Consider the following 27,456-nt stretch of genomic DNA (forward strand, 5'->3'; position numbering starts at 1 on the left):
GGTGGTTTAGAGGTTCCCGGGTTATTGTTACACTTTAGGAAATACGGATGTTGCCGATACATGTAAAGCTCATCGGGGTTGGAATCAGGTTTCTCTATTTTTATACCTTTTCCCTTATTATTTTCTTTTGCTATATTAAATTGGGTAGAGGTAATTTCTATAACATCATCAGAATCCTCATCGGGATCCGATTCATCGGAAAATTGGTAATCTTCCCAATATTTTGCTTTCTCGGCGGAAACACCATTGACCATTTTTAACTTTGGTCCGTTGGTTGAGGATTTTCTTTTATTTAAACGATTTACTGTAGGTATCAATATTTCTTTTTCCGGAACTTCTTCTTCTTCCGGTTCCTCCTCTTCCGATTCCTCCTCTTCTGGTTCCTCTTCTTCTGGTTCCTCCTCTTCCGGTTCCTCTTCGGGAATTTGTGAATCTTCCCAAAGTATATTCGACTCTTCATTATTATTAGGTGAGTCGATGGGATTTGTACTAGTGGTAGACATCTATCACACAATATCAAACACATTAAGAGGTTAATATATCACATAATAATTACATGTTAATAATATATAGTTTCCAACAAAAAAGTTAAGCAATCGTTTTTTGAAGAAAAACACGGTCGAAGTCCAGACTCACTAATGCATCCTAACAAACTCGGTAAGACACACTAATGCAAAAATTCTGGTTCTTTAAGACCAACGCTCTGATACCAACTGAAATATCCCATTCAAATTGATTATAAACGTTCCATATTAATTGATTTCGTCGCGAGGTTTTGACCTCTATATGAGACGTTTTTCAAAGACTGCATTCATTTTTAAAACAACCATAACCTTTATTTTATCGATAAAGGTTTAAAAAGCATTACGTAGATTATCAAATAATGATAATCTAAAATATACCGTTTACACACGACCATTACATAATGGTTTACAATAAGAATATATTACATCAAAAATAAGTTTCTTGAATGCAGTTTTTACATAATATCATACAAGCATGGACTCTAAATCTTGTCCTTATTTTAGTATGCAACAGCGGAAGCTCTTAATAATCACCTGAGAATAAACATGCTTAAAACATCAACAAAAATGTTGGTGAGTTATAGGTTTAACCTATATATTATCAAATCATAGTAATAGACCACAAGATTTCATATTTCAATATACATCCCATACATAGAGATAAAAATCATTCATATGGTGAACACCTGGTAACTGACATTTACAAGATGCATATAGAATATCCCCATCATTCCGGGACACCCATCGTACATGATAAAATCTAAGTACTAAAGCATTCCAAATTTCAGAATGGAGCTTGTTGGGCCCGATAGATCTGTCTTTAGGATTCGCGTCAATTTGGGGGTCTGTTCCCAAATTCTTAGGCTACCAAGTTAAAAAGGGGCATATTCGGCTTCGATCATTCACCCATATAATGTAGTTTCATTTACTTGTGTCTATTTCGTAAAACATTTATAAAATTACATGTATTCTCATCCCAAAATATTAGATTTTTAAAAGTGGGACTATAACTCACTTTCATAGATTTTTACTTCGTCGGGAAGTAAGACTTGGCCACTGGTCAATTCACGAACCTATAACAAATATGTACATATATATCAAAGTATGTTCAAAATATATTTACAACATTTTTAATACGTTTTACTGTTTTAAGTTTATTAAGTCAGATGTCCTCGTTAGTAACCTACATCTAGTTGTCCATAGTTAGATGTACAGAAATAAATCGATATATATTATCTTGAATCAATCCACGACCCAGTGTATACACGTCTCGGGCTAGATCACAACTCAAAGTATATATATTTTTGGAATCAACCTCAACCCTGTATAGCTAACTCCAACATTACTGCATATTGAGTGTCTATGGTTGTTCCAAATAATATATATAGATGGGTCGATATGATATGTCAAAACATTTGCATACGTGTCTATGGTATCCCAAGATTACATAATATATTAGAATACATGTATAATACAATATAAGTTAGCTAGGACAAGCAAAAATATCCAATCTTGTTTTACCCATAACTTCTTCGTTTTAAATCCATTTTGAGTGTTTCAAGTTTCTATGGTTTCATATTGAAATTAAGTTTATGAATCTAAACAGAAAAAGTATAAGTTTATAGTCGGAAATACAGGTTACAATTCATTTTTGTAAAGGTAGTCATTTCAGTCGAAAGAACGACGTCTAGATGACCATTTTGGAAAACATACTTTCACTTTGAGTTTAACCATGATTTTTGGATATAGTTTCATGTTCATAAGAAAAATCATTTTCCCAGAAGAACAACTTTTAAATCAAAGTTTATCATAGTTTTTAATTAACTAACCCAAAACAGCCCGTGGTGTTACTACGACGGCGTATATTCGATTTTACGGTATTTTTCGTGTTTTCCGGTTTTAAATCATTAAGTTAGCATATCATATAGATATAGAACATGTGTTTAGTTGATTTTAAAAGTCAAGTTTAAAGGATTAACTTTTATTTGTGAACAAGTTTAGAATTAACTAAACTATGTTCTAGTGATTACGAGTTTAACCTTCGAATAAGATAGTTTTATATATATGAATCGAATGATGTTATGAACATCATTAATACCTCAAGTTTAGTAGGTAAACCTACTAGAAGTGACAAGAAATGATCTAGCTTCAAAGGAGCTTGGATGGCTTGAATGTTCTTGAAGTAGGATCATGACACAAAACAAGTTCAAGTAAGACTTTTTTACTCGAATTAAGATAGTTTATAGTTATAGAAATTGAATCAAAGTTTGAATATGAATATTACCTTGAATAAGAAAGATAACCTACTGTAAATAACAAAGGTTTCTTGATCTTAGATGATTACTTGGAATGGATTAGAAAGCTTGGAAGTAAACTAGTAAACTTGAAAGGATTTTCGAAATGTTCTTGAAGTGTTCTTCCTAAGATGATTATAGCTTGATTCTTGAAGTAATTTTTGATGAAGATGATGATTAGCTACTGGAAAAATTTATTCATAAGTGTGTGTGTGTGTGTGTGTTGAGAGAGAATTAGAAAGAGAATTGGAAGTGAAATGGAGTGAATGATGAGTGGTAAGTGGTGAGTGGGGTTAAAAGGAGTTCTAGTTAGTTGACTAGTTCATGGTAGAAGTTAAAATTGATTAGTCATGCATGACATAATCAAGAGTGTAATCCCATGCTAGTTCCTATTGGTATATACCCATAGTAAGTACGTCTAGTAGCTGTGTATAATACGGGTATGAATACGACTAGAATTCTTGATGAAAAAAGAATGGGAATGTAACTGTAACCATTTTCGTTAAGTATGAGTGTTTTGATATATGTCTTGAAGTCTTCCAAAAGTATATTAATACATCTAAATACACTACATGTATATACATTTTAACTGAGTCGTTAAGTCATCGTTAGTCGTTACATGTAAGTGTTGTTTTGAAACCTTTAAGTTAACGATCTCATTTAATGTTGTTAACCCATTGTTTATTATATCTAATGAGATGTTAAATTATTATATTATCATGATATTATGATATATTAATATATCTTAATATGATATATATACATTTAAATGTCGTTACAACGATAATCGTTACATATATGCCTCGTTCGAAATCCTTAAGTTAGTAGTCTTGTTTTTACATATGTAGTTCATTGTTAATATACTTAATGATATTTTTACTTATCATAATGCCATGTTAACTATATATATATATATATATATATATATATATATATATATATATATATATATATATATATATATATATATATATATATATATATATATATATATATATATATATATATATATATATATATATATATATATATATATATATATATATATATATATATATATATATATCCATATATATGACATCATATAGTTTTTACAAGTTTTAACATTCGTGAATCACCGGTCAACTTGGGTGGTCAATTGTCTATATAAAACCTATTTCAATTAATCAAGTCTTAACAAGTTTGATTGCTTAACATGTTGGAAACACTTAATCATATAAATATCAATTTCATTTAATATATATATAAACATGGAAAAGTTCGGGTCACTACAACCAACACTCAATTGAAGCTCACTCAGAAAGATCTAACCATGACCTAGATCCTGTCTGCATCCGGTTAAAGAAATCAAGATAGTTCAAGACTTACACACACTTAAAACACACACAAAACCCTAATCACTTTATACTTCAAACACAACTGCAAGGAACATCAATAAGTGATTCAGGGGATTTTTTGTAACCATTACAAGTCTAAGTAACCTCAAGAAAGTGCATCTACTGAAATTCAAGCCGAAACATATACCGGTATTTAAACAACGTACTTTGAGAAACCCGTATACGACCAACATGGAATGCAAGATCACAACTGACTAACCAGTTACACCAACTGGCGACCCAGTTGTTGCAACTAGCGACCCAGTTACATCAAGTGGAGACCCAGTTGATGCAACTAGTGACTATGGAAATACAAATAGCGACCCAGATTAAACAACTGGCGACCCAGTTAAGCTAACTGGCGACCCGAACTTTTTAACTGGCGACTCGGATTCTTCAACTAGCGACTCGTACTTCACAACTGGTGACCTAGGTTTTGAAACTGGCGACCCAGGCATCAACACTGGCGACCCAGTTCATTATAAAAGAAGGTTTTGATAGCTCACAAAAACACACACCTTACACCTCTCAAAACACACACTCGGCACTCTACCGTTTTCACTTCTAGTTTCTACGCACCTACTCTCCTAAATAAGTACTAAAACACTATAGTCATACAGAAGTAACAATTGTAATAGCTAAGTCTTGACCACGTTCTAAAAACGGTTGGTATGTATAAGTAAAGTTGTAAAAATGGATGCTGTTATAATGGTAGTGTTATTTTATACGAACAATGGTGTTAAATTCAAGAATATAAAGTGACGCTGCTGATTTCATTATCTTCAAGAACTCCGGTGATATCTAACTCTCTCATTATTATGTGTGGTTAATGATATACTCAAACTTAAATTCATTATTATCTTTGCTAACATCTCTGGTGAGCTTGATGTAATTATATTTATATAAATTATGGAAGGAGATGGCCGGCCGTAGTGGTTGAGATTTACAGTTTGATTGAAATTGAGGTTTTTCTAGTCAAAAGTATATAGCACCCTAAAGGAGATCGGACATTGCACTCGATTAATTTCAACGCCCATGATAAACTCATACCAGTCTTTAAATTTTCATATAAGTAATTCGTATGGTCTTTTGAAAATCAAATAAAAACTTTGTTGATAAGAAATACTGTAATATTAAATGGGTCACCGTCTTATTCGGATATCCTTATTGCAGGCCGCCTGTATTCTCTACTAGAGAGAGCGGTGCCGGGGACAGGTAAGCAACCCTACAGTCAGAATCACCGTTGGCTTAAAGATTTGCAGTGACATTTTCAATTGGAACCGGACCGATTTAGGAGGGCTTTAAGTTTACAATAAAATCTACTAGATAATCAATTACAATCTATATTATTAATATTTTCGATTAATCATCCTTTAAAAAGTTCAATAACCACTTATAACATCATCCTATCTATATATACGACAACTTTCGCATATTTTGACGTATTATTTTTGAGTTGGTTGTGTAGTAACTATATATATATATATATATATATATATATATATATATATATATATATATATATATATATATATATATATATATATATATATATATATAATATAATATAATAAAAATCTACCAACCTACTTAACTTGGGATGTGATTTTATTAAAAGAGAATGTTAACGTATCCAGTTTAAATGCTCGTCGAATGACCTCATGTCATATTACCACTTGCTTAAATATAAGTTAGGTAGTATAATATATTTTGAGACCCAACAAAATATAAATTTAAAACCTAGTAATATATGATGCATGATAGCAGATCTCACCTCCGCCGTTACCAACAACGACAGGCGTCGAGAATAAAAGTAACCGTACGCAGCACATCAGTGTCTGACATCGCTTCAATTTTTTTATTTTTGATTAGCAGTACAGGATCATCCAGAGGGACTTAACCACTCACGCATTTATCTCCCTCAGTTGCATAATCCGCCATCAACTACTGCCTAGGAGGAAACCCGGTCCAATCCCAAAGCATGGACGATAAAACTCCTTCCCCCACTTCTCCCGCAATACGATGTGCGCCCTTAGGGTGGAATTCATTGGTCAAGGGGTAACTTTGTGTGCAATGTTGCACCCTCCGAAAATCGAACTCCTGACCTCTCTATAAAAGAGACAGACCACTATTACATGAAATACAACGTAAGGTTGACATGGCTTCAATATTATTAGGTTATTAATCGATTGTAGATATCATTTTAAAAAATTAGAATATTGGACCCTTGAAAAGAATCATCCAACATCCAATCAAAACACTCTTACAAAGGGTTTTGGGATGACTTTAATGCATGTGTATGCAAGACAATAGAATAGAATATCATATCATATAAACTTAAAATATAAAATATAAAATATAAAAATTTATAACTCGTGTGGTAATGACCTGCCTAGAAAGACCAGAAGTTCGACTTCCTTGAAGTGCAACATTGCACACAAGTTTGCCCATCAACCCCTGAATTCCACCCAAGGGTTATTTCCGCACATCGCATTGCAGGGGCAGTGGGGGAGGGCGTGTTTACCGTCCATGTCCTCGGATTGGACTGGGTTTTTTCCTGCTAGCAGTTGGGGGCGGGCTATGCGACATCGGGAGTGGTTTAGTCCACTCTGGGTGTTCCTAAATTGCTATTCAATAAATTATATAATATATAAAATATAAAATATATGATATGAATAAGAATAATAGTATAGTAATACGGGATATATTATACTATATATAGTTTTGTCTCAATAAAACAATGTATAGGACAACCTTTATGAACTAATTGTGTTGTTATCACAATGCTTTCAGCTTATGTCCTTTTCATGGGTCCTAAGACTTTATCCTAAAAGGGTCATTTCCCTTTGCTTACAAGGTTCAAACTAACCAAAAGGTCCAAAACCATAGAGTAAAAAATTTCTACCAAGTCAGGAATAATTGAGGTTGTAACTTTTTCTTTTTTCCACAAATTGAGAATGATTCACTCTTTTATTATCATTCACTTTGAAACCTTGGAGTGAACCATTACATAAATCCATGGAAAGCATCTTACTTAAAACTTCTGCAACTAAAATAAATAAAAGGAGGAGAAAGGATCACCTTGTCATATTCCCCAAAACATTACACCTTCTTTTGAGGTAGACCTGTTTAAAAGAATCGAAAAATTGATGCCGGATATGCAACATTTGATCGATGATATAAATCTTTGGCTAAACCTCATACGATCCAAGACTTCCAAAACGAAATCATGAGACACGCATCATACGCCTTTGAGAAGTCGAGCTTGAGTATTAAGATTGGAGTTTGATTTCTTAGCATGATGAATCACTTCATTGACAAGCATTACACCATCTAACAAAGTTTGAGGTTCACTTGATGTAGTTGTATTATGACATATGAAGACAATGTAAGAGGTTCTAAGTTTGAGTGGTCATAAAGCATAAAGCAGAGCTTCCAAATTCATGATCTATTTGTTATTTGATACAATTATCTTAATCATGAACGTCACGGATACAAGTATTACTATAATTTGTGATTTACTGTAACAAACAAACGAAACTATACTAGTACTAGTAAACAATAATACATAATACATCGAAATAATAATAATAAAAATCATACACATCTGTAAAACATATATTGGGTTCATTAAAACAATAATCTTGTGATCCAATTTTTAGCTATACAACACTTTTAACCCAAAACATTTAGGCCCAAATCATCAATTCCATCATAAGTGTGAATACCAACTTTGGCACAGCAAATCAATAACAATATACTTTCATGAAGTCATATAAGATTATCAGACATTCTATCACACTTAAAATTCATACAAAAAAAATAAATAAATAAAATTACAGTAATAAACTTCTTAATCCATACCGATTTTGCAACTTCTGACAAAATTATCATAAAACCATCTTAAACCAACAGATTTTGATCTCTTTTTTACTCATCATCATTATCATTATTATCATTATCATCACTTGATTGATCACTAGTCTCCGCCATTGACACCATTTTATCATCATCCCTCGATTCATGCATATCATCATCATTATCATCATCATCGTCGTTTTCATGAGCAGAGAACGAAGGGCTGATGTCATCGTCCTTGTGGTGTTGCGACTGTGCAGCCGCAACAAAAATGGCACCAGCTCCAGATCCGCCATGAGCGTGTTGCACGATCACATTATCAGATAATTTGCTCCCTAACATCTCCCATACACTGCTATGTAGCAAATTTCGAAAAACTCTATATTGTTCGTATAATCCCCCTTCGATTATCACTATACTCTTTTTATCATTAATTCTCCCTCGTTTTTTCATTATTCCGACAATGCACGCTCCTGCAAGACGCGCTCCTCGTTCTGCTACTACGTCACACACTTCAGCCACGATTTCTCTCACTGCTAGACTCGTGTAGGCAATCTATCATTTCAAAAAACAAAAAATAGAATTTAATAACAATTTTTTAGTACCCGTTTATATTATTTAAGATACTGTTTGGTTATTTATGGTTTTGTTATTTAGTAAATAAATGAACTGTAAACATTAAATCCAAATGCGAAACTGAAAACTGAAATGCAAATCTGAAAACTAAAAACTGAATTCCAAAACTGATAACTGAAACGCAAAACTAAATCAAATAAAATGAAAACCATAACACGAAACTGAAACAAGACTGCAAAACGCAAAAAAGGAAAACTTAAACAGAGTCTTGATCCAACCCGACTCAAATAATCTAGTTGAAAAATGGTCTCGACCCAACCCGAACCGGGTCTCAACCCAACAATTTTGACCCATATAAAAGCTGACCCGTTTTGACCCATGACTCGTTTCAACCCAAACCCATTTGATCTTTGACCTAACCCGACCCGTTTGTTAGGGCCTAGGTATATTTACCCCAAAAACTTGCATAAGCTTCTCCTGGATAGCATCGCGGTTTTCTGATGTGTCTTGATGCATTGCAGCCATATCAGGCGACCTGTCAAGCACATTGTTTAGGCTAACAAGTTTCAATCGTAACACAGACTAATAATAATAATCTTTTAATACAACTATACCTCAATATGTAAGGCGTTTTCAGTTTAGCAGGAACAGTTTCTCCAAATAATGCAGTTTCATTCGCCATTTTAAGTAAAACTCTTCTAACCACTTCTCCTAGATATCTACCTCCAATGAGTTTCTCAAATATCTGAACATCAGAAATAACTTATTTATTTAACAACCGATGTCCCTGAAAACCGAATAAAACAAGAGTACTTTTATCAAGATTATTATTTACCCGAGATCCTGGATTCGAGCTTTCAGAGTCTAAGTCCATGTCAAATTGAGTTATAGGAAGATGTGGAGTATTGAAATTGCCCCATTGCATATCAATAACCTGAAATAGTAAACATTCTTATATAAAACACAATGTTGTATTTATAAAGCTTTCAACATCATATCAAATAAATAAATGGAGGTTCACTGTATCACAACCATTTCTTTAGATTTTTGTAGATTTCCATTTGGAACGAACTCAGCCGATTCCAAATAAACAGCATTAGTAGCTAGCCCCAACGTAACCGCAGCCACACAATCCTTGTTGAAATATCGACCCCCTGCTAAATCCCCTAACGTAGCATCTACCTGCAATCACAGTAACAAATGAACGAACATTCGTAGGTTAAATTATGAACTTAACTAATGTGTTAACGGATGGTTTCAACCCTTGAGTGTTCCTTTTATTATTGTCACTTATTGCTTGTCTCTTGTACTATATATATCTTGTATTATTTCTTGGTTGATCAATGAAAAACATGAATGTTAACATGGTATCCGAGCACTACGATCCAGGTTGAACCACCTCTCTCAATGGCAATCACCTAGCCATGTCTTCTCGCATGGCTACGTTTCTTTACTTTTTTTTTTTCTCTTACTTTGAATAATAAGAATAATCGGCGTGGGGATGAGCCGCCTAGCTTGACTAGGTTCCAAACCCCAAATAAAAAGAATAAGTGATCAAAATAATCTTTTTTGGAGCGCTGAAGAGCATTGGTATCGTCGACAATGTTGTCTGCTGAAGTCCTACTCAATCCTTAGGCCATGCAAGCCACGACGAAAAAAATACATCGTTACGGAAAAGGAAACGCAGTCAAGCAAGATGCAACAAAATTAACGAACATCAATCTATTCGGTGCAATAAATGAGAGAACAAAAATGATCCAGTTTGAGCGTCCGTTCTCCTCCCGCTCCAACTGCGGGGGATGTTAACAGATGGTTTCAACCCTTGAGTGTTCCTTTTATTATTGTCACTTATTGCTTGTCTCTTGTACTATATATATCTTGTATTATTTCTTGGTTGATCAATGAAAAACATGAATGTTAACATAACGAAATTTACAAATAAACAAACAAAACTTACCAAAGAAGAAGCCCGCAACTCGATTCCATGTTTTTCCAACGTCTCATTGAAATCATGTGCTAACTCTTTCCCTGCCTGGTCTAATATAAGTATTAATTCTAATGAAAAATTCACATATTCATAAACCAATTTACATTCGTACGCGTAACGAGTTCAAAACAAACATTTTATTTTCAAATAGAAAAGGGTAAATATGAACTCAACTGCTTCATTAAATGGAAAAGCCTTCCATCTTAATACATTTCCACCAGCTGCTGCAGGCCCTTCATGTAAAGGAAACGAAACCGTGAATCCCAAATTTCCTTTCGGTGTGACCGGATTTGTTTGTGTGTTTATCGAAATAAACATTGCCAGTTTCAACGCTATGTAATCAAATATTTCCTGAAACAGTTCACAGCATTACAATAAATCTATTTATATATGATACAATATTATACCGCGTTCCCTAATAAGCAAAAAATTGTAAATTCTGTTAGTACAAACAAACCTTATACGTGCCCGAAATGATTTCATGAGGTATTTTAACCTCTTCTTTATCTAAATCTGTTATCGGTTCCTTTTTTCCATTAAGCCGTGTGCGTAACATTTGAAAACTATCTTCGTGTAGATTCACACCGTAATATAAACCTTCTTCCGTACTAAAACACCAAAAAAATAAAAGCATAATTAAAATCAATAGAAAACCAAATAGTCCGTATCATGTAATATAAATACGTACAATGTTGATGATATGAAATACGTACCCGTTGGGAAGAGAAGAAGTGAATGACGGAAGCATGACGTAATCAGTTTGAGATTGATCGGAGAGACTAGTTTGCATATCGGAGACTAAATCAAATGCAACGTGCCATAGTTTCGGTACAGGAGTTGCACAATCATTAGCGAATTTACGTAGAATTCGTTGCGTTTGTCTCCACCGTCTCTCGTCACGTTTCTTCCAGCGAACAAACAAAACTCCGGCAACCACCACCGTTGAGACCGTCGTCACCGCTAAAACAACCACTTCTTTCCTCATTTCCAATTTTTATGAGATATGTGTTTGATCGAGAGTATTCTATTTCCGTTAATTTTGAAAAGAAAAAAAAAAATGTTTGTTGATGTTACTGGATCCAGAAGAAGAAAACGAGAATCGTTCATTAAAATGAAATGATAATGATGATTGAATAACAGAATGGAAGAGCGATTTTTATGGCATGAACGAGTCCTATGTCCCTTCTCTAATGCAACCGTTTCTTTTAGTTGGCTTGATTGACTTAATGGGCCTATTAAGTAAAATACAGTAATAACTAAAGCCCAGTTCTAGATGAGCCACATATTATGAATAATGTCTCTATTTTCAAAAATATTTTAATTTTAATAACATCCTCTCAAAAAAATCGTAATTACAAACATATTTCCTCACCATGCACCATGCACCAAGCACATGCTTGTAACTTGGTGCGTACCGCGTGTTACCGAGATAATGACCGAGACACCATATCCATACTCTTAAACTTGCCTAAAGTTGTTAAATTCATGCAGTTGCATCCTTTTATTAGTTTACGGACTAATGAAAAATAGTTTTCAAATTTGAATTTAGTCTTGACGAATTGTTCTTGATTATTGGGCTTATAACTAACATGTGAATACTAATCTAATTGTTTATAAAGTTTTCTTCTTTGTTATATTTTTCTTTGATTGCAGATACGGATTGCAGTTGTTTTATGATCCTTGTGTTGAATCTGTAATGTTTTCTGTTGGTATAAAGCTACTACATATTTGAGTACTATTAGCGATAGCGATGTCATCTGGTGGTGTAGAGCTACTACATACGAGTATTTGATTACCATTGGTGATGTTTTGGATCCATGTTCTTATGGATCCATGTTCTTATAGAGTATTATTTTCTTTTACTGTACAAATTAATTAAAATTGAATTAGTTTTATTTCTTGGTGCGATGTTGAATTGGTTCGACACTATATATTATTTTTTTCGAAAACCAAGAATTATATTGAGCACGAAAAGGAACCAGGTATGAGCCCGGCCCATTACAACGCGAGATGATACAGCCCATTACAAAGATACTGGGCAAACAGCCCATTACGCGAGATGATACAGCCCATAACAAATCTTGATCTCGAAGAGAGACAAGAAAACAAAGGAACATAACTAACATCCACGACCAAGGCTCGAAGACAGCAAACATAACCTATACAAGACAACCAAGAAACGCTAACTAGTCCCGAACCTCTCCGAGATGAAACAAAACGAAGTGTAAATCTAAGATACTGGGCAATGTGTAATATATTTACTCCAAATATTATTATGACCTATTAAGTCAAACCTATGCTCCATTTTTTATGTGATCTTGAGTGCCTTTCATTGGGTAGTTGCAAAATGGCGTTTATATGGTACATTATAATATCAAAGTGTAAATCTAAGTAGATTATTCAGTTAATCCTTACAAACGTTTCTAGACGTGCTTATAACATAACTTTTATTTAGTGTGACGTTTGATTAATAGCTAAACATTAGTGATATGTTTTAATATGTGATGCTGAATTATTTGATTGCCTTATAATCCTTGTGTTGAATCATTTAATTGTCTTATGATCTATATGTTGAACCAATGCAGTATTATATATTTTGTCTGTGTTTTGTATGGTTTTTTACCCATATTCTATTTTGATCCATTTAATTTTTAGGTTTGTATACATGTACACATATCTCGTGTTGTATTATGTTCATGAAGTTAGCACCATTTTACCTACATATTAAAAAAGTTTATAAAACAAGGTTTTGCTCATGGGAATATAGACCCATTAATTTTTATTTTTTTTTACCATGTAATGACTTTGACCCATTTAGAGTGTTAATGCAATGTAATGTACTTTTTTTGGATAGCCGTTAGGATTACCCAGAGGGACCCCCCTCCCTTTACCCCTAACGCGATGTGAAAAATGTGTCATGGGTGGAATTTCATGGCAGAGATTAAACTATGGGTTAAAATATAGCCAACGGGGGTCGAACTTCTAACCTCCTCTAAAAGAGGCAGGCCACCAACCGCTGGACCACATCAATTTTTAACTTTTTGTTATATATTTCATTTAAACAAACTCGTGAATTCACTGGTCTTTTAACTAGTTGTACAACTAAACGCAAGATAATCCCCCACTTTTAGTATGTAGGGCTGTTCAAAAATAAAAAATAAAAAATAAAAAAAATCTTTTAGTATCTATATCTATAAAATATCATTGACATTTATCTGATAAGGTGTGTGTGAGTAACTGAGTATACTATATGATACAACTCAGCTTTAGAAAGATTCCATGTATACTTAATACCAGTGTTGTAAAAAACCCGATTACAAGCCGATTAATCTCCGATTAATTATTTTTACGAGCAATCCATTCCGATTTCTAAAAATTCGTTTAATTAAACGGTCAACGTGAATTGTTGGGTCAAACCGAATTTAATAACCAAAATCGGTTAAAGTAAAAAAATGGTTAACATTTTAACATTAATTTAAACTATATTTTTATAGTTTTGGAGCAAAATGAACAATTTTAGACAATTATGTTAAAGTTTATTTTTATATTTATGATTTTTTTCCTTTAATTACACATATAATTTTTAAAATTTAATATTTAAATGTATACAGTACAATCCGATTAATCCCCGATTAATCCCCGAATTGCCGATTAATCTTTCCAAAGTCCCGACCGATTAATCTCCGAATAGCGAATTTTGCAACCTTGCTTAATACATTCTACCTTACATTAACAATTGAGAATTACTAAAAATAAAATTAAATTGTTGATCATTCCAACTACTCAATCTTATAAAGGATTATTTATATGGGCACGACCGATGTTTTCTATTGATAAAATTGATCTCGATTGGATAACGCAATTTTGTATAAGTCGTCACAACATCAAGAACTTCAAAATTTAGTGGTTAAAGAAACTTGGCTATGACAACATACTTTCACTTGTAATAATAGTAATATAACTAAAAGATTAAACCAACTGAAGCATCTCGAAGAAAATACGAACACGAATTATAACAACTTAATCTATTCTTTCCCATAGATTGATTAAACAAACAAAGACAATCTCCAACAGGAAGATTTCTGAAAATAAAGAGAATCTCTCACACACACAATTAATCAACTACAGATTACTTTGAGTATGAAACAAAAACGATGAAGATGATAAAACCCTAATTTTGAGATGATACGGCTGATTTTGAGTATTTCTGAAACTCAAGCCTCAAAAACTTATATAAAAGAAAAAGAATGAAAAAGGCTGGAACGACACCTTGACTTGAATACTAATACCAACACCAAACTTTATTTATTCCAACTTAGACACATCGCATAAAAAGTCATAATAAATGAAAAAAAAAAAAAAAAAAGAGAGGAGAAGATTGACAATGATATATACTTATAATTTAACATCCTCCATCAATCTTATCTTTGTAAATATTAATTATCCCAAGTTTATTGCATAAGAAGTTATGTGGAGCCTTGCCTAAAGCTTTGATAAAGATGTCTGCTACCTGATTATCAGTATCAATATAACTTGTTTTTATTAAACCGGAAATATTTTCTCTCTAACAATATGAACATCGATTTCGAATGTTTTGAAATTTCATGAAAAATGGGGTTAGCAGCCAGTAAAAGGGCGGACTTATTATCACAATAAAGATTGACATGTAGCAGGTTTTTTACTTTTAGATCTGCAAGTAGCTTAACTACCCACATGATCTCATAAGTGGTAGTAGCTAATGATCTGTATTCAGATTCAGTTGAGGACTTTGAGATAGTGGGTTGTTTTTTACTTTTCCAGGCAATTAAGGAACCACCCAAGTACATGCAATAGCCTGAAACAGATCTTCTAGATACTAAGCACTTACCCCAATTAGCATCAGAATAAGCACATAAGTCAAACATACCCGGAGATTCCTTTATAAGATGTGATGACCCGGGAATTTCCGACCAAATTTAAACTTAATCTTTATATATTTCCGACACGATAAGCAAAGTCTGTAATGTTGAGTTTCAAAAATTTTGAACTGCTTTCATATATTAAATTACCCTGTGACTATTTTTGACGATTCACGAATCTTAAGTTATATATATATATATATATATATATATATATATATATATATATATATATATATATATATATATATATATATATATATATATATATATATATATGTATATGTATATATATATATATATATATATATATATATATATATATAATTATATATGTAACTAAATATATATTATAAAGTAAACTATTATGTGATTCTGTTACTACGAAAGATAATTTAAGATAAATTAAAACTTGATAGTTTATTATAAAGAGAATACTGAATGTAAATGATTTTGAATATAAATTTGTCAACGTTAACAAAGTATTAAAAAAATACTTTGAATTAATTTGTTTTAACATATATAATTAAAATAGTTACCTACGTACTATTTAAAACATGATTATATGTATAATTATTAACCATTCAATAAATATTATCATATGAAATATATAGTTAATATGTAATATAAAATTTTTATTAAAATATTAACTTCAAATTATAAGTTATAATAATATTAATATTTTTAATATTAAATATCAAAATTAGTATCATGATAGTATATAGATATAAAATATAATATATATATATATATATATATATATATATATATATATATATATATATATATATATATATATATATATATATATTATATTACTATTACTAATATTATCATATACTTGTTATTAAAAATTATAATTATTAATATATCATTAAAAGAAGTATTAATATTATTATTAATATTATGAATTATTATTATTATTATGGTAATTATTACTAGTACTAATATAATACCAAGATTATGATTATAGATATACAAAAAAGCCAGATTCACATTATATATATATATATATATATATATATATATATATATATATATATATATATATAGATTACGTATACAGAAATATAAATAAATTCTTATAAATACACAACTTTGGATATGTATACTGGTATACGAAAATCAGTATGCAGATTAAAAATATGTACCTATACATTTACAGAATGCTGATATACATGCATAAATATAGATATATAAATATAGATAAATAAGATAAAATATACAGATAATTGCCTAGTAGAGTCCAAAATTTGGTTGTGGGTCGTTTTCTATTTCTGGTTGTTTCTTGCTCGTGATTTAAATTTGTCGACTAACTGGAGTAATAAAACAACCATTTAATCAGTCCAACAGAGGGATTCATCAGAAAGTTAAGAAACAGTTTATTTATTTATTTATTTATTTTTTCCCCCTGTACGCATCCTCTCCTATTAAAAGCTCGATGTCGAATTGTTCTTCAAAATCTAAAAACGCAGACATGTTAGGAATAATCTACTTAAACTATCTGCAAATTTATAGATTTCAATTCATTATATTCATCATGAATTTACGAGTTAAAGTTTATGATTCAAAAAGTCAACAAATGTTCTTGAGCCAAATTCGAATTCGTTTTGAAGTCTTTGGATCGATTAATGATTGATAAAGTTTCTATGAAGTATTTGAAACATAATTTATGTTACAAGTAGTAGCTAAAACATTTTTAAAATCAAAAAACAAAATTTTTTTTCTCTTTTAAGCAGCGACTGCCGCAGCAGTCTGGTTCTTTTTTTTTTTCTTTTCTCAAACCAATTAATCATAAATGAGTGTTATTATGTTGGATATTAAGTCCTAATTTAATTTCAAACTTGTCATGTTGGTTTCCATTTGTTATTTGGGTCGTTCAAGTCGATTTGAAGAGAAGAGGAATAGAAACAGCTAGTATTTGGGTTATATTTATTTATGGGTGTATAAATTCAGAAAATTAGAAATGGTTCCATGGTCTTGTGTGTTAGCGGGTTTACGAGGGGTCTTCGGTTCGATTCTCGCAGCAGCCAATATTTTTTTAGAAAGGGTTTTATGAGGTAGTTACTCACATTTATTATTATTATTATTATTATTATTATTATTATTATTATTATTATTATTATTATTATTATTATTATTATTATTATTATTATTATTATTATTATTATTATTATTATTATTATTATTATTATTATTATTATTATTATTATTATTATTGTTATTATTATTATTATTATTATTATTATTATTATTATTATTATTATTATTATTGTTATTTTTCTATTATTATTAGTACTAATATTATTATTATTGTTATTAGAAATATAGTTATTAGTATTATTATCATTATTATTATTTTTACTAACAATGGAACATTATTAGTATTATGATTATTGATATGATCCCTAAGTATTCATAGCAAGTATTATTAGTTTTAATGTTACTATTATAATGAAATATAATATATCTCTCATTAATATTAGTAGTATCATCACAATTGTAATTATCATTATCATTATTATTATAAATATGATAGGTATTACTGATGTTATTATTATTAATGATTGTTATTGTTATTAGTATAAATATTATACTTATTATTATTATTATTAGTATTATTATCTCTAATAGTTGTATTATTATTATTATCTTTATGATTAGGATTACTAATCTGAAAATAATACAAGTTATCATTATTTTAGTATTAGTATCATTTTTGTAACTATTAGTTTAATTAGCATTATTATTAAACAAAAGTATCGTTGTTAACAATATTATTAGTATTATTAATATTATCACTTTAAATACATATATAACATATGTATATATACAACATATAATTTAAGATATAAAATAAAGTATATATTATTTTATTTTATTTTGAAATCTAGTATAAATATTATATAACTACAAAATATGTATAAATAATATATATTAATAAATGAAATTTTGAGATTTCAATTACATGTTTTAATATATATAATTGATATAGGTTCGTGAATCCGAGGCCAACCCTATACTTGTTCAATGTCGTCATATGTATTTTTACTACAAAATACATTAGGTGAGTTTCATTTGCCTTTTTACCCTTTATATTTTTGGGCTGAGAATACATGCAATTTTTATAACTATTTTACGAAATAGACACAAGTAATCGAAACTACATTCTATGGTTGAATTATTAAACCGAATATGCCCCTTTTTAGTTTGGTAATCTAAGAATTAGGGAACAGACACCCTAATTAACGCGAATCCTAAAGATAGATCTATTGGGCCCAACCAGCCCCATCCAAAGTATCGGATGCTTTAGTACTTCGAAATTTATATCATGTCCGAAGGAGGATCCCGGAATGATGGGGATATTCTTTTATGTATATTGTGAATGTCGGTTACCAGGTGTTCAATCCATATGAATGATTTTTTTGTCTCTATGCATGGGACGTATTTATGAGAACTGGAAATGAAATTCTTGTGGTTTATTAAAATGATAGAAATGATTATTTATGTTAAACTAATGAACTCACCAACCTTTTGGTTGACACTTGAAAGCATGTTTATTCTCAGGTACGAAGAAATCTTCCGCTGTGCAGAAGGCGATCCCTTCCACTAACTGCAATCACCTTTTGGCGAAGAACCTGAAGCACTTACCGGCGAACTTGTTCGTAACACCATTTTCACCCTCATTTCCCGAATATCTCGCCACGACTATATCATAACTCAGATTCTAAACCTTATTCATCCGCTCGTTCCGACCGACAATCATCTCGGGATAATATAAGGAATCAACGAACTTCGCGCTCGAGTAATCAATCTGGAGAATATGGTGCAAAATTTACCAGCTTCAACAATATCACCGGCACCAACAGTACCATCAATAACGGCACCAGTACCATCAACAATCTATGCCTCAACATCTCATTCTGTACCTCAAGTATAATCATCGTTCTACGTATCGTTCTACATCAATTATCTTCGTTCGGTATGGCAATTATGTAATCTCTAATGTTTTAGAGATTATATATTCTTGTTCTAATAATAAATTAAATGAGATTAATATCACATTAACTCATTAAATTCATGATTATATCTGAAGAAAATATATATGTATATATATATTTTCATAAAGATTGTAATTAAAAATTCTTTCGTACAAACTGTTAATGGTGAAAATATTTTAACGAGTAGGTAATACCCGAGGAATATTTAGATTTCACGTTAATAAGTTACACTGTACATTTTTCGAATCGGATTCAACAGTCATTTACTATTCTACTTACACCCACAGATATACGTATCCGTTCACCGCAGAATAACCATTTTTATTTAATTTTATATTTGGATTTTGACTTATCAGAATCCAACAAGTGGCATAATGAAGAAAACATTGGACAAAATAAAAATTGTTAGAAACAAACAAATTAACTATGACGAAAATTTTGTTAAGAATCCACGGTAACTATTTCCAGCTAACTGTTCCTAGCTAACTGATTACATTTTATTACCGCAATTTAATTATCGCAATTACATTCTTGCAATTTTATTTATCGTCATTTAATTTCTATTATTTACTTTACGCACTTTATTTATCGTCATTTAATTTCTGTTATTTATTTTTACGCACTTTAAATATCGGGACATGTATACAAGGTTTTGACATATCATATCGACGCATCTATATATATTATTTGGAATAACCATAGACACTCTATATGCAGTAATGATCGAGTTCTCTATACAGAGTTGAGGTTTATTCTATAATAATATATATACTTTGAGTTGTGATCGAGTCTGAGACATGTACACGGGTCACGATACGTATTAATTAATTCGAATATTATAAATTAAACTATATATGAATTATTGCACTGTTAACTGTGGATTATCGACTGTGGACTAATGACATTGGACAATTAAAATGAATTAAAATATTGACTATAATATATGAAACTAGATAATTCTTTAAGTTTGCCACTTGATTTCATCTTAAACCTCATTTGTATCTTGATGATTACAATCTGCGTTCAAACCTTTCATGATTCTTGAAAACACCTCAATCGAGAGGATGATTCAACCACACGTTATCTACGGAAGAAAAGATCGATACATCTAGTTATGCACCTGAAAACTCTCAAAAACTGAGTAAACGTTTAACACGTATCTGTGCTAGCTCCTTTGGCGTTATTATTACCGAAAGTAATTTTGCAATCCCTTTCCAAATTAGCCAATTTTGTCACAGCTTCAACAAATCAATTTCGACTTTTCATTCGAATAAACACTATTATAACCTCGATATATAAGTTTGCCTGTCGTCATCGTTATCGGGGAACCGTTTATATTCTACCACATTAGCAGTAAACTTTCCAGCAACTTCAATGAATTTGGACTTTCCGAAAAATCATTATATTCATTGAAACCCCATCATGTATACATCTATATCCTGCAACAAGAATTGCCATACCAATTACCGGGAAGCAGCAAATCTGTATTGTGAGTCTCGCAATGTTTCCACATTAACAGTTATATATATCCATATAATATTTATCCCTTAGAACTATGATCTTCCATTATGAAATTCTGAAAAGCACCCAGTCTGTGAATTAATACTCTGAAATTTTGAAAAGTTGAATGAAGCAACCAAAAACTGTAAACGACCTCAACAGCCAAAAGTTGATGATAAAGAATGGAGTACTAGAAACACTCAATAGAAAAATTTAGTACCGAAAAGCGGGTTATGCGAAACTATGAAAGAAGCTGTGGACAAATCACAAAGAATAAGTTTGACTTCAAAGAATCTAAATGATTCAATGTCTGCTGAAGTCTTTAGCGAATATCTTGCTCCTTACTTTAAACCCTTGCGGACAATAGTCTCCATCATCCTCTGATCTTAGAAATTCCAAGATATCATCGTATCTTTCATTATAAATATCCTCCATATTTTTGAAGATATTTTTATAACTGTTCTTATCTGAAATCATTAATCTCTTCGTGCTATCAGTGTTACATCATATAGAAACTGTTAGTTTCTATATTCTGTAAACTTTCGAACTTAAAATATGAATGTTATTGAAGTAATGTTGGGAACTGATGCATGAGTTAGTATATTATAATGACACTTGATCAACGTGATTATATTACAGTAAATCATGCTGAGTTTCTAAATGGAACATGATGATTCACAGATTATAACATCATCATGTGTCATGTTACATAACTCTTTCATTCTGATTAACTTCTGAACATATCAAGAAACAATATTCTTGATAGTTCTATTCTTAGTGATTCAGGTAATTTGACAAATCAAATCGTGCGATCACGTTCTTTCTTGCTTAGAACCTGGAGTTCATTCGAAACTCCATATTTACGAATTCTGGACCGTTACTCGCTTTACTAGAGGTCGAGAGGATAATAAAAAGGCAACGAGCTCCGAAATAAAAGAGAAATTATAAAGCCCAATAACAACACGGAGATTACAAACCGTGGATATTAATACGAATAGCAATATAAAGACACGGTAGAATTAAGAATAGTATCATCCCAAGGTAATAATAGAAGTAACCAAATCTTTCTGGTGGAAGATTGAAAAGAAGGATGACAGAAATGATGATTAGGAAAATATCAAGGATTAGAATGGGATTAAGTATTTTCACAATCTTTTGGATGTACGAACTAAGAAAGAAAGAACAGGAATGGTGAGAATAATGGAACGGAAGAGTTTAATTTATAATGGAAATATCAGACAGAGTAATCGAGGCAGATCACCGTATTTAATTACAGAGATTTTAATCTCCTTACTCGCCGAAGAATCAAATCTTTTAGATTTCGAAGATTTTCTTTAAATCCCTTGAATCTCGGAATTCAACCAAGACAACGTCAAGTTAAAACGAAACTTCATTTATTCATCTCACTCTTTTGTGATAACTTCATTCGTGCCCTTCAAATAATCGAATTATTTTATCTGTATTATTCAATAATGATAAAACTCTATTTATCAACTCATATTCGTCATGAAAACATTTTTATTGATAACCATGACTAACTTACTCAAATTTCGGGACGAAATTTCTTTAACGGGTAGGTACTGTGATGACCCGGGAATTTTCGACCAAATTTAAACTTAATCTTTATATATTTCCGACACGATAAGCAAAGTCTATAATGTTGAGTTTCAAAAATTTTGAACTGCTTTCATATATTAAATTACCCTGTGACTATTTTCGACGATTCACAAATCTTAAGTTATATATATATATATATATATATATATATATATATATATATATATATATATATAAATAATTATATATGTAACTAAATATATATTATAAAGTAAACTATTATGTGATTCTGTTACTATGAAAGATAATTTAAGATAAATTAAAACTTGATAGTTTATTATAAAGAGAATACTGAATGTAAATGATTTTGAATATAAATTTGTCAACGTTAACAAAGTATTAAATAAATACTTTGAATTAATTTGTTTTAACATATATAATTAAAATAGTTACCTACATACTATTTAAAACATGATTGTATGTATAATTATTAACCATTCAATAAATATTATCATATGAAATATATAGTTAATATGTAATATAAAATTTTTATTAAAATATTAACTTCAAATTATAAGTTATAATAATATTAATATTTTTAATATTAAATATCAAAATTAGTATCATGATAGTATATAGATATAAAATATAATATATATATAAATTATTATATTATTATTACTAATATTATCATATACTTGTTATTAAAAATTATAATTATTAATATATCATTAAAAGAAGTATTAATATTATTATTAATATTATGAATTATTATTATTATTATGGTAATTATTACTAGTACTAATATAATACCAAGATTATGATTATAGATATACAAAAAAAGCCAGATTCACATTATATATATATATATATATATATATATATATATATAGATTATGTATACAGAAATATAAATAAATCCTTATAAATACACAACTTTGGATATGTATACTGGTATACAAAAATCAGTATGCAGATTAAATATATGTACCTATACATTTACAGAATGCTGATATACATGCATAAATATAGATATATATAAATATAGATAAATAAGATAAAATATACAGATAATTGCCTAGTAGAGTCCAAAATTTGGTTGTGGGTCGTTTTCTATTTCTGGTTGTTTCTTGCTCGTGATTTAAATTTGTCGACTAACTGGAGTAATAAAACAACCATTTAATCAGTCCAACAGAGGGATTCATCAGAAAGTTAAGAAACGGTTAATTTATTTTTTCCCCCTGTACGCATCCTCTCCTATCAAAAGCTCGATGTCGAATTGTTCTTCAAAATCTAAAAACGCAGAAAGGTTAGGAATAATCTACTTAAACTATCTGCAAATTTATAGATTTCAATTCATTATATTCATCATGAATTTACGAGTCAAAGTTTATGATTCAAAAAGTCAACAAATGTTCTTGAGCCAAATTCGAATTCGTTTTGAAGTCTTTGGATCGATTAATGATTGATAAAGTTTCTATGAAGTATTTGAAACATAATTTATGTTACAAGTATTAGCTAAAACATTTTTAAAATCGAAAAACAATTTTTTTTTTCTTTTAAGCAGCGACTGCCGCAGCAGTCTTGTTCTTTTTTATTTTTTTTCTTTTCTCAAACCAATTAATCATAAATGAGTGTTATTATGTTGGATATTAAGTCCTAATTTAATTTCAAACTTGTCATGTTGGTTTCCATTTGTTATTTGGGTTGTTCAAGTCGATTGGAAGAGAAGAGGAATAGAAACAGCTAGTATTTGGGTTATATTTATTTATGGGTGTATAAATTCAGAAAATTAGAAATGGTTCCATGGTCTTGTGTGTTAGCGGGTTTACGAGGGGTCTTCGGTTCGATTCTCGCAGCAGCCAATATTTTTTTAGAAAGGGGTTTATGAGGTAGTTACTCACATTTATTATTATTATTATTATTATTATTATTATTATTATTATTATTATTATTATTATTATTATTATTATTATTATTATTGTTATTGTTCTATTATTATTATTAGTACTAATATTATTATTATTGTTATTATCATGATTAATGTTATTATTATTAGAAATATAGTTATTAGTATTATTATCATTATTATATTATTATTTTTACTAACAATGGAACATTATTATTATTATGATTATTGATATTATCCCTAAGTATTAATAGCAAGTATTATTAGTTTTAATATTACTATTATAATGAAATATAATATATCTCTCATTAATATTAGTAGTATCATCACAATTGTAATTATCATTATCATTATTATTATAAATATGATAGGTATTACTGATGTTATTATTATTAATGATTGTTTTTGTTATTAGTATAAATATTATATACTTATTATTATTATTAGTATTATTATCACTAATAGTTGTATTATTATTATTATCTTTATGATTAGGATTACTAATATGAAAATAATACAAGTTATCATTATTTTAGTATTAGTATCATTTTTGTAACTATTAGTATAATTAGCATTATTATTAAACAAAAGTATCGTTGTTAACAATATCATTAGTATTATTAATATTATCACTTTAAATACATATACAACATATATATATACAACATATAATTTAAGACATCAAATAAACTATATATATATATTTTTTTTTTTTGAAATCTAGTATAAATCTTATATAACTACAAAATATGTATAAATAATATATATTAATAAATGAAATTTTGAGATTTCAATTACATGTTTTAATATATATAATTGATATAGGTTCGTGAATCCGAGGCCAACCCTATACTTGTTCAATGTCGTCATATGTATTTTTACTACAAAATACATTAGGTGAGTTTCATTTGCCTTTTTACCCTTTTTATTTTTGGGCTGAGAATACATGCGCAATTTTTATAACTGTTTTACGAAATAGACACAAGTAATCGAAACTACATTTTATGGTTGAATTATTAAACCGAATATGCCCCTTTTTAGTTTGGTAATCTAAGAATTAGGGAACAGACACCCTAATTGACGCGAATCCTAAAGATAGATCTATTAGGCCAAACCAGCCCCATCCAAAGTACCGGATGCTTTAGTACTTCGAAATTTATATCATGTCCGAAGGAGGATCCCAGAATGATGGGGATATTCTTTTATGTATATTGTGAATGTCGGTTACCAGGTGTTCAATCCATATGAATGATTTTTTTGTCTCTATGCATGGGACGTATTTATGAGAACTAGAAATGAAATTCTTGTGGTCTATTAAAATGATGAAAATGATTATTTATGTTAAACTAATGAACTCACCAACCTTTTGGTTGACACTTGAAAGCATGTTTATTCTCTGGTACGAAGAAATCTTCCGCTGTGCATTTGCTCATTTTATAGATATTACTTGGAGTCATTCATGGCATATTTCAAAAGACGTTGCATTCGAGTCGTCGAGTTCATCAAGATTATTATTAAGTCAATTATAGTTGGATATATTATGAAATGGTATGCATGCCTGTCAACTTTCGATGTAATGAAAGATTGTCTTTTCAAAAAACGAATGCAATATTTGTAAAATGTATCATATAGAGGTCAAGTACCTCGCGATGTAATCAACTTTTGTGAATCATTTATGATCAATATGGATTTCGTCCGGATGAATTAGGTCGGGTCTCTACATAAGAATACCAGCACCTTGAGTACCTTTGAAGTATCTTATAACCCTTAAAGTAGCCTTAACATGAGACTCAGTAGAAGAATGCATGTACTGACTCAAACATCCATCAGAGTAGGAAATATCAGGTCTGGTCATGGTTAAGTAGATAAGTTTCCCAACCAGTTTTTGATAGCCACTTATATCAGCAAGAAAGTGATCATTATCATATTCAATGGAATCAAGAACAATAACAGGTTCAAGAGAAGTAGCCATTGATTTACTTTCAATCATGCCAAACTCACACAATAATTCAAGGCAGTATTTCCTTTGAGACATACATAAACCAGATTCAGTTTTGACAACTTCCATTCCCAAAAAAATTCTTAAGCTCTCCAAAGTCTTTAATTTTGAACTTAGAATTAAGAAAACTCTTAACTTTTTCAATTTCACTAACATTATTACTGGTGATAATAATGTCATCAACATACATCAACAGAATTATAAACACATTGTTAACAGATAAGGTGTATAGTGAGTAATCATTAGCACTTTGCACAAAACCATAATCATTCAGAAAACTGGTTAATTTTTCATTCCACATTCTGGGAGCCTGTTTCAAACCATACAAGGACTTATTCAATATGCAGACTCTAGAATGATTTGGAGAAAAATAACCCACAGGTAAAGTCATATACACTTCTTAAGTTCGATCACCATAGAGAAATGCATTGTTAATATCAAGCTGGAATAAAGTCCAGTTATTTTGAACAACAAGATTAAGAATGCATCTAACAGTAATCATTTTTACAACAAGGAATAAAGTTTTCTCATAGTCAATACCTTCTCTTTGACTATAACCCTTAGCATCAATTTTAGCCTTATACCTCTCAATCTCACCATTAGATTCATACTTAATCTTATAAACCCATTTACAACCTACAGGTTTTCTAACCATAAGAATTTCAGTTAAAGTCCAAGTGTTGTTACCATTAAGAGCTTCCATCTTATCATTCATGGCATCAATCCAGAATTGATTTTGAGATGTTTCATGTTAAGATTTTGGCTCATCAGATACAAGATTAGACGGAAAGCATTTATCTTTACTAGACAGATTGGAGTAACGGACATAGTTATTAAAGGGTATTTGACACTAGTATCAATTTCATAGTATTTAAATTTAGAAGGAAACACCCTCTGCCTGGTTGATTTTCTGGGGTTACTCTCTTCTTGATTGTTTTCAGTAAGGGAGGTGCCCTAAGAGGGAATTGTTCCATTCT

General features: G+C 30.2%; 3 protein-coding genes across 3 annotated transcripts; all 3 read right to left on the reverse strand.

Annotated features, from left to right (window-relative positions):
* Window positions 1–8,124: 8,124 nt before the first annotated feature.
* On the reverse strand, window positions 8,125–11,600 carry LOC139849080 (probable hexokinase-like 2 protein). The gene is made up of 9 exons (XM_071838752.1): window positions 11,329–11,600; window positions 11,073–11,223; window positions 10,790–10,966; window positions 10,586–10,660; window positions 9,661–9,810; window positions 9,464–9,562; window positions 9,243–9,373; window positions 9,082–9,163; window positions 8,125–8,607 (listed from the first exon to the last, which is right to left on the reverse strand). Exons 1-9 carry the CDS (start codon window positions 11,598–11,600, stop codon window positions 8,125–8,127), a joined length of 1,620 nt encoding a protein of 539 aa, XP_071694853.1.
* Window positions 11,601–26,197: 14,597 nt separating this feature from the next.
* LOC139849081 (uncharacterized mitochondrial protein AtMg00810-like) lies at window positions 26,198–26,635 on the reverse strand. The gene has a single exon (XM_071838753.1). The coding sequence runs from the start codon at window positions 26,633–26,635 to the stop codon at window positions 26,198–26,200; it is 438 nt and encodes a 145-aa protein (XP_071694854.1).
* A 134-nt stretch (window positions 26,636–26,769) lies between these two features.
* On the reverse strand, window positions 26,770–27,194 carry LOC139849082 (uncharacterized mitochondrial protein AtMg00820-like). Its single transcript, XM_071838755.1, has 2 exons — window positions 26,894–27,194; window positions 26,770–26,789 (listed from the first exon to the last, which is right to left on the reverse strand). Exons 1-2 carry the CDS (start codon window positions 27,192–27,194, stop codon window positions 26,770–26,772), a joined length of 321 nt encoding a protein of 106 aa, XP_071694856.1.
* Window positions 27,195–27,456: the final 262 nt, after the last annotated feature.

Source organism: Rutidosis leptorrhynchoides, chromosome 5, assembly GCF_046630445.1.
Source record: "Rutidosis leptorrhynchoides isolate AG116_Rl617_1_P2 chromosome 5, CSIRO_AGI_Rlap_v1, whole genome shotgun sequence".
In the NCBI taxonomy this organism is placed as follows: Eukaryota; Viridiplantae; Streptophyta; class Magnoliopsida; order Asterales; family Asteraceae; genus Rutidosis; species Rutidosis leptorrhynchoides.